The sequence below is a fragment of the Sphaeramia orbicularis genome, chromosome 20 (assembly GCF_902148855.1).
Source record: "Sphaeramia orbicularis chromosome 20, fSphaOr1.1, whole genome shotgun sequence".
In the NCBI taxonomy this organism is placed as follows: Eukaryota; Metazoa; Chordata; class Actinopteri; order Kurtiformes; family Apogonidae; genus Sphaeramia; species Sphaeramia orbicularis.
The window spans coordinates 33,488,893-33,506,184 of NC_043976.1; the positions used below are offsets into that span (position 1 = coordinate 33,488,893).

A 17,292-nucleotide genomic window follows, 5' to 3' on the forward strand; every position below is an offset into this window, starting at 1 on the left:
TTCTCTGTTTTAGTCACATGATACACACACACTACAAAAATCAAAATCTATGATAAGTCTTAAGTTATGTTACCATAAACTTGTTCACTGTATTGTGTTTAAATGTCTCTGGGAAATGTTCACACTGGAAAAAAAAAAAACTTTGCAGGTTACAGCATTTTGGTCCCAACATTGGAAAAATTAAAATCTTCCAACGTGCATTTTTCTCATTTCTAGTCAAAATGTCTCATCACACTTAAAATAAGACATAATCGCCTAAAGAATAACTTTTCAGTGAGATATAAGAACTTATTTTTAGACAATAGATCTTTAAAATCTTATTTCAAGAAATCTTAGCAAGAAAACGTTCACTTGTTCCATTGGCAGATTTTTGTGCTTAATTCAAGATTTTTTTTGCTTAATTCAAGCAAAAAATCTGCCAATCTCTTTCAATCTCTTGCTAAGATTTCTTGAAATAAGATTTTCAAGATCTATTGTGTAAAAAATAAGTTCTTATATCTCACTGAAAAGTTGCTCTTTAGGTGATTATGTCTTATTTTAAGTGTGAGGAGATATTTTGACTAGAAATGAGAAAAATACACTTGGTAAGATTTAAATTTTTTCCAGTGCAGGAGTTAGTACTTGATTGCATAACCATTGTTTTTGATGACTTTTGATGGTCTAATAATTTTTTCTGTGACTGTACATGCATATCCTTTATTCACTGTAAACTAGCTTTTTATCTCATTCTCTTGTATGTTCTTTTTTCTCAATGCTGTATAAAGTACCTTATTAACTTAATCTCTTAAAAACTGATCGATGCTTAAATGTTTTTAACCCCTATGTCATGTGCAAGTTAAGGGGAAATAGAGAATGCAGAAGCAATCAGACTGAAATTGCTGAAACCACCACATTTCCAGACGCTGATGATGGATTTTTATTCCTTGGTACATAAAGCTTTGGAAGAAAATTAGAAATAGCAGTAAGCAGATTTTGATTAATATTGCTTGGAAAGAAAGTTAATTCCCATTTGATATAAAAAGCCTAACTGCATGTGCATAAGTTGGACTAGAAAGTGTGTAAATCATTACATCAAATCTGTGTTATGATGTGCCAGCATCTGATATAGTTTGGATCAAGTGTGACTGGGGTCTGTGGTGGATTAGCACTTCAGTCCGCAAGCTGACGAGTGTGAAACAAAACCAGAAAATTAGATGAAGTCCTAATATTAGGGATGCACCGATACCACTTTTTACCAGACCGAGTACAAGTGCTTACATCTGAGTACTTGCCGATACTGAGTACTGATACAAGTACTTAATAATCCCATTCCAGGTCTTAGTTCCTTTTGTAAATGTGCTTTATTGTTGTTGTCATTAGTCTAACTGGAAGAAAGTGCTGCTACTGACATTTAATGTTGGAATGAGCGTTTCTCAATCAGTCCACCAGGGGGAGCCACTCTTAATTAACCATACTGGACAAATACCATTAAGAAAAGTTAAGTTTTTTGAGAAGAAGAAGAAGAAAGTCAGTAATAATAAACATGGAGACAATAGAGGTAACTCTAATGTGATACTAATGTTGATATTGATGAGGGTATTGTCATAAATGTTAGGGGTGAGAATCTTTTACTACCTCATGATTCGATTCCGATTTTTGGGGCTATGATTCAATTCACAATCAATTTTCGATTCAAAACGATTTGATTCATAATGATTTCTGCGTCAATCTATAGATGTGCAAAGGATCCTCATGATCTACTCCAGTCTGCTTTGCAAGACAGAATGACAAATGCAGACATTCAAATGTCTTTTTCACGTTTATTAAGTTTTAAACATTTACCTATGCTTGGCAGGGAGTTTGGTGAGGCACAGCAGTGTGCGTTGGTTTGCTGCTGGTGGCTGACTCAGCACCATGTCCTTAAGCTCTGGGTGATGTCTGCTGACAGACTGAGCTCATGAAATCACGTATGTGACACCAGTTTATTGCATTTGGCGTGCTATATGTATGCATTTTCATCCTTTCGGGTGTTGTTTAATACCATTTCATAGTGTGTCAATGCGCTAGCCATTAATCGTGCTAATCGCTAACCCTAACCGCGCTAATCGCTCTAATCGCTAAACCTAACTCCAGTAAATGAGAATCGTGATTTTTATATGAGTCGATTTTTTGGCCCATCCCGAATAAATATGTCAGTAGTTTTTCACTAACTCACACAGTTTGTCTTTGAACAGATCCTCTACCTCCACGGTTCCTGCTGGTATTCTCCGTCTGGGTACGTATCCGCAAGCACCTGAAAAACGGATGGAATGTACGCAGAGGATGGACAGAACACTCCATCCATATCCGTCTGTGTCTTTAACGTTACTTGCAGTCAGTGTTACTTTTGTCACCATTAGGGATGCACCGATACCGACACGAGTATCGGCATCAGCTCCGATACTCAGTGTGTGTACTCGTACTCATAAAAGTAATCCGATACAAATGCACCGATACCACTTACGGCTGTGTGACATTCCCAGTTCAGTGCAGCAGGTACGCGGCAGTGGAATAATGTGTGTGGAGTGGGAAGAGTGTGGAGAGTTTTCAAAATAAATGACGGTGATAAAAGTAACGCTGACTGCAAGTAACGTTACAGACACAGACAGGTACGGACACAGCGTTCTGTCCGTCCTCTGCGTACATTCCATCTGTTTTCCAGGTGCTGGCGGATGCGTACACAGAACGAGAATACCAGCGGGAGTACGGAGTGGTGCGGACCGCCGCCAGCAGAAGTGAAAACGAAACTTATGGTTCATTTCTCTTTTCTCTTCCTGCTGAAGCTAAGCTGTTAAACCTTGCTCGCGAAAACACTGCAATATTAGTATCACATTAGTGTTAACTCTGTCGTCTCCATATTTGTTATTACTGACTTTCTTCTTCTTCTTCTCAAAAAACTTTATTCTTCTTCGTGGTATTTGTCCAGTATGGTTAATTCAGAGCGGCGCACCCTGGTGGATTAATTGACAAACACTCATTCCAACACATTAAATGTCAGTAGCAGCACTTTGTTCCAGTCAGACTAATGACAACGACAATAAAGTACATTTACAAAAGGAACTAAGAACTGGAATGGGGTTATTAAGTACTCGTATCGGTACTTGGGATTGGCAAGTACTCAAATGTAAGTACTCGTACTGGAAAAAAGTGGTATCGGTGCATCCCTAGTCACCATCATTTATTTTGAAAAATCTCCACACTGCTGACATTACTCTTCCGCCGCGTACCTGCTGCACTTAACTGCGAATGTCACGCTGCTGTAAGTGGTATCTGTGTGGTTGTATCGAAGTACTTTTACGAGTACAAGTACACACATTGAGTACACTGGTCTACAAGGAAAATGCTTCCAGAATAAAAGTAATGAAATTTTACCACATGAGAGTCACTGATAAAGAAAAATCAAATAAAAAATGCTGGTTGGCTAAACTTTCCAAGATACAGCCTTGGGTCAAAATGTGAAATTCAAGAATTAACGAGAGAATGGGTTTGACTCAAAAGGAATATTTGTCTCAGAGCTACAAGATCTACTTCAAAACACTGTCTGCACATTAGAATACATTCACTTTACAGGTTCTATTTAGTGGAAGATTTCTAAAACTATGATATAAATGTACATAAACCAATATATATGTGTAATAACACTTAATCATATACCTTGAAAACATCAGCAAACCGGCACTTTTGTCATTTATTTTCCAATTAATCTTGTTAAAAATACATAACATTTAGCATATTTAATCTCTGAAGCAAATCATTTCTAAAAAACTGTAGACCAGTGGTATCAGACCGGTGCATCCCTACCTAATATACAACACTAACAGACAGATAGCTCATGTATTTACTCTGATACCTTTTACTGCTGTCGTTCAGGATAAGAATATGTTTCTGTCAGGATAAGAACAGACAAAACCTTAGTGAGCTTCTGAATTATGACAAGTGTTTTGTCGTGCTTTAGACGGATGAGCGGCAGAAGTATCAAGACCTATTTTTGTCTTCCCGTTTCCTGTTTGTTAACAATGACAGCCGATGCTTCCTTAGTTTTGGTTTGAGCTCCTGTTCACGAGGTGTGCTGTTCGTACCGTCAGCCTCCCACTCAGCAAAGTCATGCCCCATCACTTGTCAGTCATTCTGATCGCTCTCCTTTGAAATGGCATTCAGCCGGAGGATGGCATCTGCAGTGTGTCTCAGTGTGTAGTTGTGTTGTGTGCGGTCTTTTCACAAAGACGACACACAACCTGTGCTTTAAAAGTAATGGTAGCATTCACTGTAGCTACCACCTGCCATGTGAGCTTCATTGTTCTTTGATTCTTTTGGCGCTTCTATTCAGCGCCGTTCTCACTGAGACTTTGTATTAAATGCACTTTGTATTTAAGAATGGGTTCTCAAAAGAAGTTTGCATGCAAAAATATTCCGATTTTTTTTGTTTGATTATGCTATTCTCCTCCTACGCATGGAAGAAAAACAAGAGGATAAAAGCATGGATATAATTAGAATCAGAATTCCCTGTAACAGAGACTAACAAGGTAGATATCAGTACTTATATGTATATGTTTAAGTGAAGACTTTCTCCCACATTCTAAATTTGATTATATTTTGCACTCTTTATAAAACTGTCCTAATTTGCACTATGTAAAAAAACTGACTATTTGCACTACAATAATATATACATAAACATATATTTTTAGAGATTGTATTCCTGTACATATCCATTTACTGTATAAATACTTAAATTTGCACTTTCTGTACATATTACAATGTAAAACCCACTGTAAATAATATATACATAAACATATTTTTACAGATTGTATTCCTGTACATATCCACTCACTGTATAAATACTTAAATTTGCACTTTCTGTACATATTACAATGTAAAACCCACTGTAAATAATATATACATAAACATATTTTTACAGATTGTATTCCTGTACATATCCACTCACTGTATAAATACTTAAATTTGCACTTTCTGTACATATTACAATGTAAATCCCACTGTAAATAATATACAGGGTGGGGAAGCAAAATTTACAATGAACATTTAGTTGTTTTTTCTCAGCAGGCACTACGTCAATTGTTTTGAAACCAAACATATATTGATGTCATAATCACACCTAACACTATTATCCATACCTTTTCAGAAACTTCTGCCCATATGAGTAATCAGGAAAGCAAACGTCAAAGAGTGTGTGATTTGCTGAATGCACTCGTCACACCAAAGGAGATTTCAAAAATAGTTGGAGTGTCCATAAAGACTGTTTATAATGGAAAGAAGAGAATGACTATGAGCAAAACTATTACGAGAAAGTCTGGAAGTGGAGGAAGCAACAATAAAACGTACCAAAGCTTTTATTAAAGCTCTCAAATCCAAAATCCTAAAGGATCCAACCAAATCCATGAGAAAAATGGCAATTGAACTTGAGGTAGACAACAAGACCGTTAGAAATGCAGTAAAATATGATTTGAAGTTCAAATCTTACACAAGAACACCAAAACACTTGTTGACAACAGCAACAAATCCAACTTTAGCAATTTTTGGGAATCATGTTTATGGCTGCCTTCCAGCCCAGATCTAAACCCTCTGGATTCTGCTATTTGGGGCGTTTTACAACATGCTACCAATAGATCATCACACAGCGATGTCGACTTTCTTAAAGATACTATTAAAGAAGAATGGGAGAAGTTGTCACCCGAATATTTGAGGAACACTTGCGCAAGTTTCAGGAAGTGTGTGAAGGCAGTTATTGAGAAAGAAGGAGGACACATAGAATAAAAACATTTTCTATTATGTAAATTTTCTTGTGGCAAATAAATTCTCATGACTTTCAATAAACTAATTGGTCATACACTGTCTTTCAATCCCTGCCTCAAAATATTGTAAATTTTGCTTCCCCACCCTGTATACATAAACGTATATTTTTACAGATTGTATTCCTGTACATATCCACTCACTGTATAAATACTTAAATTTGCACTTTCTGTACATATTACAATGTAAATCCCACTGTAAATAATATATACATAAGCATATATTTTTAATAGACCAGATCCACACATCCACTCACTGTATAAAAACTCCAATTTGCACTCTGTACATATTCCATTATAAATCCAGTGTAAATCTCAACCCATTGTTGTCTTTGTCTCTAGTGGACTGTTTGTCTATAGTATGTCTAGGTCCACATGTTGTCTGGGTTCATGTCAGAACTGTATGTCGTGAGCAATGAAAAAACCAAAGCCAAATTCCTTGTATGTGTTCACGTACTTGGCCAATAAAGCTGATTCTGATTAAACGATTTTCATTTAGATCAGTTGTGTGCAGAAAATGCAGTGTTTTGTAGTTTTGGATGATGCAAAGATGATAAGTTCAGGATCATTAGCACCAAAGACCTAAGTTAATGCATCGACTGATCTAAAATACTGAATAACTTTTGCACCACTAATCCAGTCAATATATTGAAATAATTCAGGTAAAATGCAGTGTCTCAGCCTTTCATTGACATCAGATATGACCCATTTGGATGTTCAGAGGCTCCGCAGTGAACATGGAAACACCGTCATCTTGTGCAACATCAGCAAAACCATGTAGTTTGATGATCAAAGTGTAGATGCTTGGTTTTATGTTCAGTTAATGATATGCTCTGCTGAAAATGTCACTTTTTCTTCAGGTTTCTCTGTTCTGATCTAACAACCTTTATGAACATATACTGTACATGGTCAGTAAATTAAATATAGGAAAATACCCGAGTTTCACGAAGACACGCAAAGGATCATACTGTAATAAATCACAGGAGAAAGGTCAAATGTAGTTATCTGAAATAGCTCTGGGTCTTAAAGGGTTAAACAACACAATACTAATATTTTAACATATTAAGATAAATCAGTATTTGGTGGAATAACTCTGATTTTCTGGCTTATTATCATCCTCTTAACTGCATTATAGGGTTCAATTTCATCATTTTGAGTGGTCTCTTAATGTTTTCCAGAGCTACATCCAATATTTTTTTGCATTTTTATTTTAGATTAGATTAGATTTTATTGATCCCACAATGGGGACATTAAACGGTCAAGGCAGGAACAGAATAAAGCACAAGAAAAAAAGTATAAATGCATAAGGATAGTGCAAAACCAAACAGTATAAAATTAAATATCCTCCTTAGACCCAGTAATGAATTTTTGTCCTCTGTAGGGAACAAACGCTTGACAGTTTTACTTAAAAAAAAATGCTGTCCATTGCAAAGGAAATTCCATTAAATAAATAAATAAAATATTTGTAAAAATGTATCTGAAAAAAACTGTTGCATTATGCACTTTTCAATCAAGACAATTGTTTAATGTAAAAAAAAAAAAAAAAGGTAAAAATGTTCACTTTCCTGGCTCTCAGGAGGACATAATGATATTAAAAAAAAAAAAAAAAAAAATATACAAACTCTAAATATTTAGAACAGAGGAAGTTAAAAAAAAGTAGTTTAGAAGTAGGGGTGTAAGAAAATATCGCTTCCGCAATATATCACGATATTTCATTTCACAATACCGTATCGAGATCAAAAAGTACTGTATCGATATTTTTAGGTATTTATTTAAATGGAGATATGGCAGAGGTTCATGTTTTTGTTCTTTTATTTTTTATTTGCTCTTTTATTTCTACATTCACATGGGTGTTTTACTCTGTTTGTATAATAAAAAAGTAGTATTGTGATATTGCAGGTCACACAAATAGTTTTTTTTAAACTGACTTTTAAACACTGTTTTGTTAAATAATGGTTATTTCAATCCTCCTAGAAGCACTTTTTTACTGTCTGAGAGGCAGATGTTAGTTCCTTGCATTAAAATAATGTTCAGATGTTGGATGATTCAGGGACTGAACACTATACATTCTATTCACAACTAATAGAATATGAACATTTGAGCAGGATCTGGAATTGTAATGTCTGTAAAACATCCTTTTATTTTTATTTACCTGTAAAAAAAAATGTTAGTTTTTACAGAGGAAAGTTTTGTGATCTAGTATTAAATCGTGTTCTGAACAAATAAAAATATGTTCAGTATTCGTGCGTATTTCTGGTACAATTCAGTTTTTTCAGGAAATAATCTCTTAACATCCCTTAACAGAAGGGATGTAACGATTACCGGTATAACAATAAACCGCAGTAAAATTGCAGACGGTTAGTATTACTGTTTAATTTCTAGTTATCATGATAACCATGTTTGATTACCGCACTTTTCCGGAGAAAACGCCTATGTAAAGCTATACTTTTATGTCAAATATTTGAGTATAGTTTTAATTTATTACAATTTTAATTTTCTATACCTAATATTTGGAACCAATATTCACTTTTAAAGTCTTTGAAAAGGTTCATTAAGCATCTTTGTGTTATTTATGCAATAAATTATATACATTTTTCAAATTGGATTTTATATATTTTTTGTGTGTTTTGTCCTTTTATGTTGATATAGTAGGTTAAAGTGAAAAAATAACAGACCGATGATATAGATGAAGTTGTGCTGAAAAAAAAGTTACCAAACATGGGTATAGTAAACATTTCTGTATATAGTATATAACACCAAAATCAAAAGTACTGAAAAACGGCCAAAATAGACTTAGAATACTAAGGGTTAATACTTGAATGTTTCTTCCAACAGAAAGTACATTGCGCCAGTTATTTTATGTTGGGTTTTTTTTGTTGTTGTTTTTTTTTTTTCAAAATACAACTTGGTTTAATTATTTCAGTGTGTGTATAAGTACTTTTTGAACATTGTGCACAATTTCAATAATACCGTGATAAATATGATAATTAGGAGTGTAAGACAAATCCAGTTCTGCAATATATCGCGATATTTCATTTCACGGTACTGTATCGATATAAAAAAGTACTGTATCGATATTTTTAGGTATTTATTCCAATGCAGATATTGTGGAGGTTCATTTTAGGTTTTTTTTTGTTTTTCTTTTTTGTTTAAATTTTATTTATTATTATTTAACACTCTTATTAAATAACGTTTGTTCCTTTGTTGGAATTGAACTAAAATACTGTTCTGATGTTAGTTGTGAACTAATAGAATATGAACATTTGAACAGGATCTTAAACTGTAATGTCTGTAAAACATAATTTCAGCTTGAACACAGGAACATTTTGTGATATAACATTAGATCCTGTTGGGATCAAATAAAAATGTGTTTAGTATTTGTGCAGATTTCTGCTGTAATTCAATTCTTCAAGGAAATAATCATTAAAAAAAAAAAAAGAAACAAACAAAAAAATTGCCTTTTTAACAGTATCGTGATATATCTTGATATATCGTATCGTGATCCTAGTATTGTGATTTGTATCGTATCTCCAGATTCTTGCCAATACACAGCCCTAACGATAATCGTGATAATTTTGGTCACAATAACCGTGATATGAAATTTTCATATCGTTACATTAGGGCTGCATGATTAATCAACTTTAAATTGAATCGGATTTTTTCAATAAGGCCGATTTTTAAAAACGGGAAATCGTCAAATCGATTTCATCTTACTTGCTAAATTTTTCATTCACAAATGTACGTTCTGGAACACAAAACCAAATATTATTTATTTTTAAAAAGATGTTGAACTTTATTTAAAGCTGTTAGATAAATCTGGAAACAAAAAGGCTATAAAAAACCATCAGTCTTTGCTCTGATGACATTTTATTGTAGTGTATTCCCCCTGGCAAACTTGTGTTATTTTCTTGTTGTATACATTGTCTGTATACTCTACTTCATTCAATAAAGATTTAATGAAGAAAAAAAAAAAACTTCTGTGGGTTCATCACGTGATACCATCACAGATTTGAGGTCAGAGCAGTGGCTTGCATTGCGGGCTGCTCACAAAAACGATATGCTGACTTCTGTTGTCTTTTGTAGTTTTACCCAAAAATCGAAAATCGAGTTTTTAGGGGGGAAAAAAAAAAAAAAAAAAAAATCGGGATTTTATTTTTTGCCAAAATCGTGCAGCCCTACGTTACATCCCTACTAAACAGTATCATGATATATCACAATACAGGGTGGGGAAGCAAAATTTACAATGAACATTTAGTTGTTTTTTCTCAGCAGGCACTACGTCAATTGTTTTGAAACCAAACATGTATTGATGTCATAATCATACCTAACACTATTATCCATACCTTTTCAGAAACTTTTGCCCATATGAGTAATCAGGAAAGCAAACGTCAAAGAGTGTGTGATTTGCTGAATGCACTCGTCACACCAAAGGAGATTTCAAAAATAGTTGGAGTGTCCATAAAGACTGTTTATAATGGAAAGAAGAGAATGACTATGAGCAAAACTATTACGAGAAAGTCTGGAAGTGGAGGAAGCAACAAAAAATGTACCAAAGCTTTTATTAAAGCTCTCAAATCCAACATCCTAAAGGATCCAACCAAATCCATGAGAAAAACGGCAATTGAACTTGAGGTAGACAACAAGACCGTTAGAAATGCAGTAAAATATGATTTGAAGATTTAAATTCTCATGACTTACAATAAACTAATTGGTCATATACTGTCTTTCAATCCCTGCCTCAAAATATTGTAAATTTTGCTTCCCCATCCTGTATATCTGATCGTGGTCCTAGAATTGTGATTGGTATCGTATCGCCACATTCTTGCCAAATCACATCCCTATTTAGAAGTAAAAATACGAGTTAGAAACCTACCCAGCATGACGAATGGGATGCCCAGGTATGTGGAGTTGTAGGTGGCCCCAGTCAGGTTGAGTATTCCAGCAGCAGTAAGGCCCGACAGTGTGATGGACAGCAGGGCCAGCAGTCCCAACCATGGTTTGGACCTCACACAGTCTCTCATAGAGCAGCAGAGGACAGCCAGCACCCCGCACACCCCCAGACTGGCTAACAGGGGGCGGCGTGCCAGTACGGAAGAGAACTGGAAGTCTGTCCTCAGAGAAGAAGAAGTGGAAGGGTACAGCCCCAGCTTTGGGTGCAACGCTGCAAAGTGCTGCAACTCAGCACAGAAGGCCTTTTCCCATTGGCTGGCCACCTGGTCCATCAGGCCACCACGGGCTTGGAGGTAGTAGGTGAGCTGGAGCGCCCTGGCGGAACGGACCCCTTCTCCCCGGGCCCCCGTCCCCGGACCACGCACCGCCCCGGCCGGACCCCAGCCCTGCACGCCGCCCAGCTGGTGACCGATGTACGCCTGTCGCCCATCTGCCAGCTGTGTGATGGGATACCGCAGGATAGGGATGGAGCGGTTGGAGGTGCGTGCGGACTGGATCTCCTCCATGGCCCGGATAATGTCGTCGATGATGCAGATGTTCTTGTCATCGGGGAGACAGAGGTAGGAGAAGGAGTAGTTGAAGCTGTTGAGGCCTGTGGCTGGGACCGTCACCTGCATCTGGTAGATCCTCCTGTGGAGCTATGTGCAGAGAAAAAAAAAAAAAAAACACACAAAACAAGAGCAAAGTGTCTTTAGTTTCACTTCCCCGTGGCCCAATTTTGCTGGAATGAACTGTAGCTCGAGTCCCATCTGAGTTTCTAGCTGTTCTGCGCAGTGCAACAGCATGTGCCCGGCTCATTTGCCTACTTTAAAGCGTCTCCACTTTCTTTTTTTTTTGTTTTTTTTTTTTGTTTTTTGTTTGTGAGAGTAAGGAAGAGAGACAAGTGAGCGGGGGAGTGTATGTCGTAGTCGACAGAGTAACAATAGTGGTCTCTGAATCCTCCTCCGTTTCTATGGCAAGAGGACAACAGTGCCAACATCCACAGTGCTGGTTACTTAGCAACAGGCCTGATGCCAGTCTCTGCCACAGCATACATGGGTAGAGCTGTCTCCCATCTGAAAATGCTGCAATGACTTGAGAGGGGAGGGTGTGTGCAGGACTATACCTTGAAAAATTATGGTGCAAAATCACTAAAGCGTCTTAATGGGTGTTCGTTTCTGTTCGATATATGTCGCTGTCTTTAGACTCTTGTCCACAGAAACAGAGGAAGAACTGGTTTTGTAGTAAAAATAGTCATGTAATAGGTGAACAGAAACTTACAAACTACACTAACGTCAACAAATATGCAGGAGATTATCCAATAAATGATACCCGGCTTTAAAAGTTCTTGCATTACACCATCCTCTTAATGTTTCTGCGTAGTTTTAACCCTTTTTTGACATTTCTCACAGCTAAAAAAAAACACAGTAAAATTCAATAGTTTGAGATTAAACCTTTCTTCTCCTGTCATTTACATAAACTGCAGACACATTAACTATACATACATCGTTTTATTCATTATTCTAAGCCACAGGTGTCAAACATGTGGCCCGGGGGCCAAATCCGGCCCGCCAAAGGCTCCAGTCCGGCCCTTGGGATGACTTTGTGAAATGCAGAAATTACACTAAAATATTAACAATCCTTTTAGTTCAGGTCCCACATTCAGACCAATTCAATCTCAAGTGGGCAGGACCAGTAAAATACTATCATAATAACATATAAATAATGACAACTTCAAATGTTTCTCTTTGTAAATGTAAATATTTTCATGTATTTACACTAAAACAAGTATAATTTTGCAAAAAATGTGAATAACCTGAAATGTCTTAAGAGAAGCAAGTGCAATTTTAACAATATTCTGACTGTTACTCAATGTTTTGTGTGTTTGTAGATCCACTGTGATATATAAGTTATAATGTACAGTCTACTCTCGTTAAACTGCCCGCCGTTATACCGCCATTTCCGCCTATCGCCATCCGCCAGCCCAGTTCCATGCACAAACAACATTTATACCATTGATTTCCCGACCGTTATACCGCCAGCGTGATTGCCATGGAGTACACATAAATTTTAACAATGCACTGAAACAAACGCGCCAGACGCTGATCGCGACAAGCTACGAGTAGGTCTACGGAACGGCCACCGTTCATTTATCGCAGAACACTCAGTAGGTCAGGATGTCGGGAAGAGGACGTGGGATTAAGCCAAAGCCTCAAGATGATGGGGTGTCATTTCCCGACACGGTATAATAATGCTTAAAATGTTTCCCCACTTTAAATGATCCCTTACAACATAACAGAATCAAGATTTATTTAGAAACGCAATTAGAACGGGTTAACGGAGGCAGCATAGACATCATATAGTAAAGACATGCACATTATGGACGCAACCCGTTGTAACGCCATTTTCGCTAATTTCGCCAATTTGGCCGTGAACGGAAGTTGGCGGTATAACGAGAGTAGACTGTACATGTGTGAATGATAAACTGAGGCAAAATGTTGTTAAAATTATGCATATTTTTTCAGTTTGTTCATGTTATTCACATCTTTTGAAAGGATAGTTTGTAGATGTAAACCTTTACATAATGTAAATTAACATTTTTTTGCTCTAAAACATAGAGAAAAGTTTGGAGTTGACATTATTTATATATTATTATGTTATTTTTTTACTGGTCCGGCCCACTTCAGATCAAATTTAGCTGAATCTGGCCCCTGAACTAAAATGAGTTTGACACCCCTGTTCTAAGCATTTGGAGTTTTGTTCGGGTAGCTTTAACTTGTTGCTCTGTCACAGTAGAGTATGTATGGAGTATGTGGATACAATATGACATAACTAGCATCTCTCAGTCCACAACTCTACAGATGCTGATGTCCTGTGAGCAAAATGATGTTCATAACAGAAAAAAAGAAAGATTTCATTAGAAGCGGCTAATCCATTGGACATCTATGCAAAGCTTGTCCGATATTTTCAAAATGTTGAAAAAAACAGAAGTAGGTAATGTCAGTTTTTTCATTAAATCACAAATGCGATGATTTGTTTATCTATTATCACAAAATGACATGAGAAGTCCTTCCATAAACATGTCGACAAACATAAATATCACGCTGATTTAGAGATATATTCATTATTATTATTATTATTATTATTATTATTATTATTATTATTATTATTATTATTATATATTACCCTTCTATCCTGTACTAAATTGAAAAATGATTCCGTTTCCTGGTGTGTACTCACATATTTCCTTTAAAACTCTTCTTCGCTTGTAACATCCGTCAACATCAGTTTTTTTTTTTAATTCACGTGACTGTAGTTGTGGAAATAAGGTCCTTCCATTGCAGTTTTGCACGATATAACAATTTTGCTACACATGAAAAACAACCTCTTACCAGCGCAAAAAACTTTTTATCAAAAAACAAGAGTTTTGTTGGACTGGGGGGTGGGTGGGGGGGGGCACGTCTTCCAAACTGGATCACGACTTTTCACCCATGTTAAGCCCACAAACTGTTACCTTCTTTTTTTTGTGTGTATGTTTATAGTTATGTACAACATGACCACCTAACCCTGCTGTTTTTCTTCTCCTTTTTGTATTTTTTCTGAAGACAATAACAATTATTTGAAACATAAATATAAAAAACAAGAGTTTGAGCGAAGCTGACGTTGTTCCATTAGGCAAATTTTTACGTGCAAGTTATATTCGCGCAGTTTGAGGGTCAATGGAAAAGCAACTAGTGACATACATGTGATTTAGAGACTACATTCTTTTTTTTCAGTTTTGTTCTGGTGAGTCCTTTTGTTTTTCTCATATGAGGTCAATAAAGGCCATTTTCACTACTTTTCTCCCTTTTTTTAAGCTTCATTTTTTGGTCGTTGTTAGGTTTTTTCCTGGAAAACTGAAAAATTTGACATGTACTTGTACCTGTGCTGAGAGGATGTGTGTACTGAAAATGTGTCCTAATAAAAACATGATTAAAAAATGAATAAATCAATAAAAATAAAGGCCATTTTCACTACTTTTCTCCCTTTTTTTTTAGCTTAATTTTTTGTTTGTTGTTAGCTTTTTTTCTGGAAAACTGAAAAATTTGACATGTACTTGTACCTGTGCTGAGAGGATGTGTGTACTGAAAATGTGTCCTAATAAAAACATGATTAAAAAATGAATAAATCAATAAAAATAAAGGCCATTTTCACTACTTTTCTCCCTTTTTTTAGCTTAATTTTTTTGTTTGTTAGGTTTTTTTCTGGAAAACTGAAAAATTTGACATGTACTTGTACCTGTGCTGAGAGGATGCGAGTACTGAAAATGTGTCCTAATAAAAACATGATTAAAAAAGGAATAAATCAATAAAAATAAAGGCCATTTTCACTACTTTTCTCCCTTTTTTTAGCTTAATTTTTTTGTTTGTTAGATTTTTTTCTGAAAAACTGAAAAATTTGACATGTACTTGTACCTGTGCTGAAAGGATGCGAGTACTGAAAATGTGTCCTAATAAAAACATGATTAAAAAATGAATAAATCAATAAAAATAAAGGCCATTTTCACTACTTTTCTCCCTTTTTTTTAAACTTAATTTTTTGTTTGTTGTTAGGTTTTTTTCTGGAAAACTGAAAAATTTGACATGTACTTGTACCTGTGCTGAGAGGATGTGTGTACTGAAAATGTGTCCTAATAAAAACATGATTAAAAAATGAATAAATCAATAAAAATAAAGGCCATTTTCGCTACTTTTCTCCCTTTTTTAAGCTCAATTTTTTGTTTGTAGTTAGGTTTTTTTCTGGAAAACTTAAAAATTTCACACGTACTTGTACCTCTGCTGACAGGATGTGAGTACTGAAAATACGTCCTTATAAAAACATTATTAAAAAAGAATAATCAATAAAAATAAAGGCCATTTTCTGTAATCTAGAAACCTACAAAGCAAGTAAGTAGCACACAAGGCAGGCTATAAAAAACAAAACTGAGCATCCTCAAACCTCACAGCTGATGCGTAACAGGATAACATTATGTAACAGTGGATGTTTTCCAACATCAGTCTTCTGTATGCATGCACAGCTCTAACCTAGCCTGTCTCCAACTGTGGCGATCCTCTATGAACCAGCGCTGTGGATACTGTATATGCAAGTGGGTCAGTAACTGTCTTTGACAAACACACACAGCACGATGCATGGATAAAACATGAACACACACAGTCAAACCATAAGGCTACATTCCTATATCCTGTATGTTTGCAAGCTCATAACTTGATGAAATCATTTGGCTAATTGCTCCAGGGTTGTCAGACTTATTCTCATAAATCTATTTAGAAATACCAACACAGAGACACAGGCCTCCGAGCTAGAGCTGACTCCTCTTTGTAATTAAAATGCTCTGTTTCATAATGATAAGGGTCGCCAGGGTTATTTGAAATGGGCCTGTGTTTTTTTTTTTTTCTCTTTAATGGCATCAATCACTGGCGAACAGAAGGAAGACAGCCTTCCTTTTAGCACTTGCCTGCAGATATCTGTACCTGTTTGTGCCTCTATGTGCGAGTGTGTTCATTGTACTTCTGTCCTGCGGAGACTTTGATCTGAATGCATGCTGACCTGCGGGTGGAGAAAAATTATTGTGCATGCAGGTAGAGGCACATTTCAAGGTTACATATATGATTGCTTTTAGGGTTGAGCGTGGACTTGTGATACGTGAGGTTAGTGCAGTGTTTTTCAACCTTGGGGTCACCTGGAATTCAAATGGGGTCGCCTGAAATTTCTAGTCATTACTAAAAATAAAAAATAAAAAAACGTATGAAAAAAAAATATGGTGAGTTGAGAGAGACAATCACAATACATTCAAGACATGAAAAACTGTGAAACTGAAGCACTGTGGGACTGTTTATCTGTCAAATGTTCATTGTGGTCGGTTTCAGATGCTGCAGCTCTTTCATAATTCGTACTAGTTTGAGTTCTTGTTTGTTCAGTATTAATTGTCAGCCTTGTAAATCCAAGCTGGACTGACTGTACATATCCTGACCAAGGAAAATAAAATTCTCACTTTGTGCAGTAATCCACACCTGGCTTTTCTGCCTCTGTCCATAATAATATACATTATATAGACTAAATGTCGTCTAAAATTAACGTTTATTTGCAATGTAGTATAGCAAACTATTACATCACAGGTGTCAAACATGCAGCCCGGGGGCCAAATCTGGCCCGCCAAAGGGTCCGATCTGGCCCCTGGGATGAATTTGTGAAATGCAGAAATTACACTGACAATATTAACAACCGAATCATTTTAGGTCAATTCAATCTCAAGTGGGTCAGAGCAGTAAAATATCATAATAACCTATACATAATAATGAAAACTACAATTTTTTTCTCTTTGTTGTGTAAAAAAAAAGGAAAATTACACAAAAATGTTTACATTTACAGACTAGCCTTTTACAAAAAATGTGAATAACCTGAAATTTCTTCATCGAAGTATGTGGAATTTTAACAATATTCTGCCAATTATTAAATGTTGTGTGTATAGATGTGTGATAAATGATAAACTAAGGTGTAA

General features: G+C 35.9%; 1 protein-coding gene across 3 annotated transcripts in view; it reads right to left on the reverse strand.

The window, feature by feature from the left end:
• ptchd1 (patched domain containing 1) overlaps nucleotides 1-17,292 on the reverse strand; it is a 150,105-nt gene that overhangs the window by 18,493 nt on the left and 114,320 nt on the right. For all 3 annotated transcript variants that reach the window (XM_030123295.1, XM_030123294.1, XM_030123293.1), the window contains one exon: nucleotides 10,699-11,413. In XM_030123295.1, coding sequence (XP_029979155.1) covers nucleotides 10,699-11,392 — 694 coding nt within the window. In that variant the 5' untranslated portion in view covers nucleotides 11,393-11,413. The remainder of the gene's footprint in view (nucleotides 1-10,698; nucleotides 11,414-17,292) is intronic.